The 1,964-nt window shown below is 37.3% G+C and overlaps 1 protein-coding gene across 1 annotated transcript; it reads right to left on the bottom strand.

The window, feature by feature from the left end:
* Positions 1-467: 467 nt before the first annotated feature.
* On the bottom strand, positions 468-1,626 carry LOC121240225 (metalloendoproteinase 3-MMP-like). Its single transcript, XM_041137621.1, has one exon. It carries the CDS (start codon positions 1,579-1,581, stop codon positions 640-642), a length of 942 nt encoding a protein of 313 aa, XP_040993555.1. The 5' UTR covers positions 1,582-1,626; the 3' UTR covers positions 468-639.
* Positions 1,627-1,964: the final 338 nt, after the last annotated feature.

Below are 1,964 nucleotides of genomic sequence, written 5' to 3'. Positions count from 1 at the left end.
ATATTTCTTGCATCTTTCCCTTTTCTCGGAATTCACTGATCTCATGATCCTTGGCCTCATGATCTCCATCCTTACACAACTAAAAAAAACATCACCCTTTTTAGTTCACAAGCATCTTTTGGCATATCAAAAGGGATATGATCATCACAGGCTCAAAGGCGTCCAAGACCAGCTCAAAGGTGGTGCTCTTTTTATTTTTATGGAAAATGAGCATTTGGTACTCTTAACTTCTAGCATCCGAAAATCTATAACAAGGCGTACTGAGGCAAGATCCATGAAAATTTGACAATTGTCCTCAACCATACCAACTCATTAATTTTCATCTTAATCACAATGTAAGTAAGAAAATAAAATGCACCTAATTAGCATACTTTGTAACTGAGCACATCAATTCATTTTAGGAATTGTAATTGCCCAAACAAGATATTCATGATTATCTAGATTTGACTTTATTAATAAAGTGAAAATTCAAACTAAATGCATTAAGACATAAATCTTAATGGCTAATTTATTAAATTATATCCCTGGTCTTCTTGCCAAAACATTATGGCCAACTTCGATTATTGTCGTAGTTTATTTTATAAGCAACAAATGCTTTATTCTATAATAATCTACTCCCATTATATTGTTAGACATTTTTCAAACATTATATAAGGCTCTAATTCCTGCAATATCATCTGCATTTAAGCCTTTAGTCACTCCCTGAGAGATAAAAGGTTCCATGATTGCTCCTTGAACTGAGCTATGTCCAAGTCCAAGTAGGTGCCCAATTTCATGTAAAGCAACTGTCTCCCAGTCAAATGCACCAGGAGTAGCACCCACACTATAGCGCTCATCTGCATCATAATGGAATCTTCCATCTGTTGGCGCAAATGCATGAGCAATGGTTCCACCAGGTCCATCAAAAGGAAACCCATCTCCATGATCCCTTCTAAGAAAACCAATAGTGATATCTGCATTTGCCGGAGCTCGAGCTAGCGAGAAAGTGAACTGGGTGTTTCTTGCCCATGTTTGGAAAGCTCGTGCGACAGGATTCATGGCTTGAGTTGGGGTTCCTGGGAGAAACCTGTAGGTGAGATGATACTTTGAGGGTGGCCACCTTGGGGCACCTGGAAAGAAACTATAATGAGAGACGATATGAAATGAGCCCAAGTGGTGATGCTTTTTCTTATCCGATTGCATCGAGTTTGTACCATTGATGATATCAGCTACGCCACAACGAGGCATCATCATCTTTGATACTGTTTCAGCATCCAAAGTCCCAGTGGCCTTTAGATGATAATTTTGTTGGTATGTTTTGACGGCAGATTCTAAGAGTTCATCAAAATCATCATCATTGGCATGGGTGTTGTTTTCGGTTTTGTGATAATAACCAAACTTTTCAAGATAAATTTTGAGGTCATGGATACCTTTGAGCTTCTCACCCTTGTGGCATCCCTGAAGATGCTTGACAAATCCAAAGGGCGATGTTTTTTGGTCAGAAGATTGAGGTGGAGTTGTTGCATGAGAAAGGACAGGAATGAGGGCAAAGAGGAGGCCGAGAGCTATCAAAGAGAAGAGGGGAGATCTTTTAGCAGCCATGAGTACTACTAAATGGCGAAATCAAGCAATTAAGTTGTAGGGATCGATGTTGCAGAAGGCTCATGGATTGGATGCTATTTATAGACTGCTAATAACCTTGTCTAATTAATGAAGTAAAGAAATTAAATAAAAAAAAAAAGATGATCAATTAAATGATATATATATATATATATATATATTCACTATGATCTAGAACGTACGTACGTACGTACATACTGCTACATACATATTAATTTAGAAAAATGATAAACACACATCACATTCATTTTAATTTAACAAAATATCCAATTAGTCAAAGAAGACTGTCTGTGGAATGAAAAGGAGGGAAATATATTAGCGATTTTGCTCATTTCAGTGCCCAAAGAATAGAAGGTGAGGATCAT

This window comes from Juglans microcarpa x Juglans regia, chromosome 7S, assembly GCF_004785595.1.
Source record: "Juglans microcarpa x Juglans regia isolate MS1-56 chromosome 7S, Jm3101_v1.0, whole genome shotgun sequence".
Taxonomy (NCBI): Eukaryota; Viridiplantae; Streptophyta; class Magnoliopsida; order Fagales; family Juglandaceae; genus Juglans; species Juglans microcarpa x Juglans regia.
This window is presented reverse-complemented; position numbering and strand designations above follow the sequence as displayed.

Coding starts and splice junctions, on each gene's coding strand:
- LOC121240225 (XM_041137621.1), bottom strand. CDS start 1,581: ATGGCTGCTAAAAGATCTCCCCTCTTCTCTTTGATAGCTCTCGGCCTC.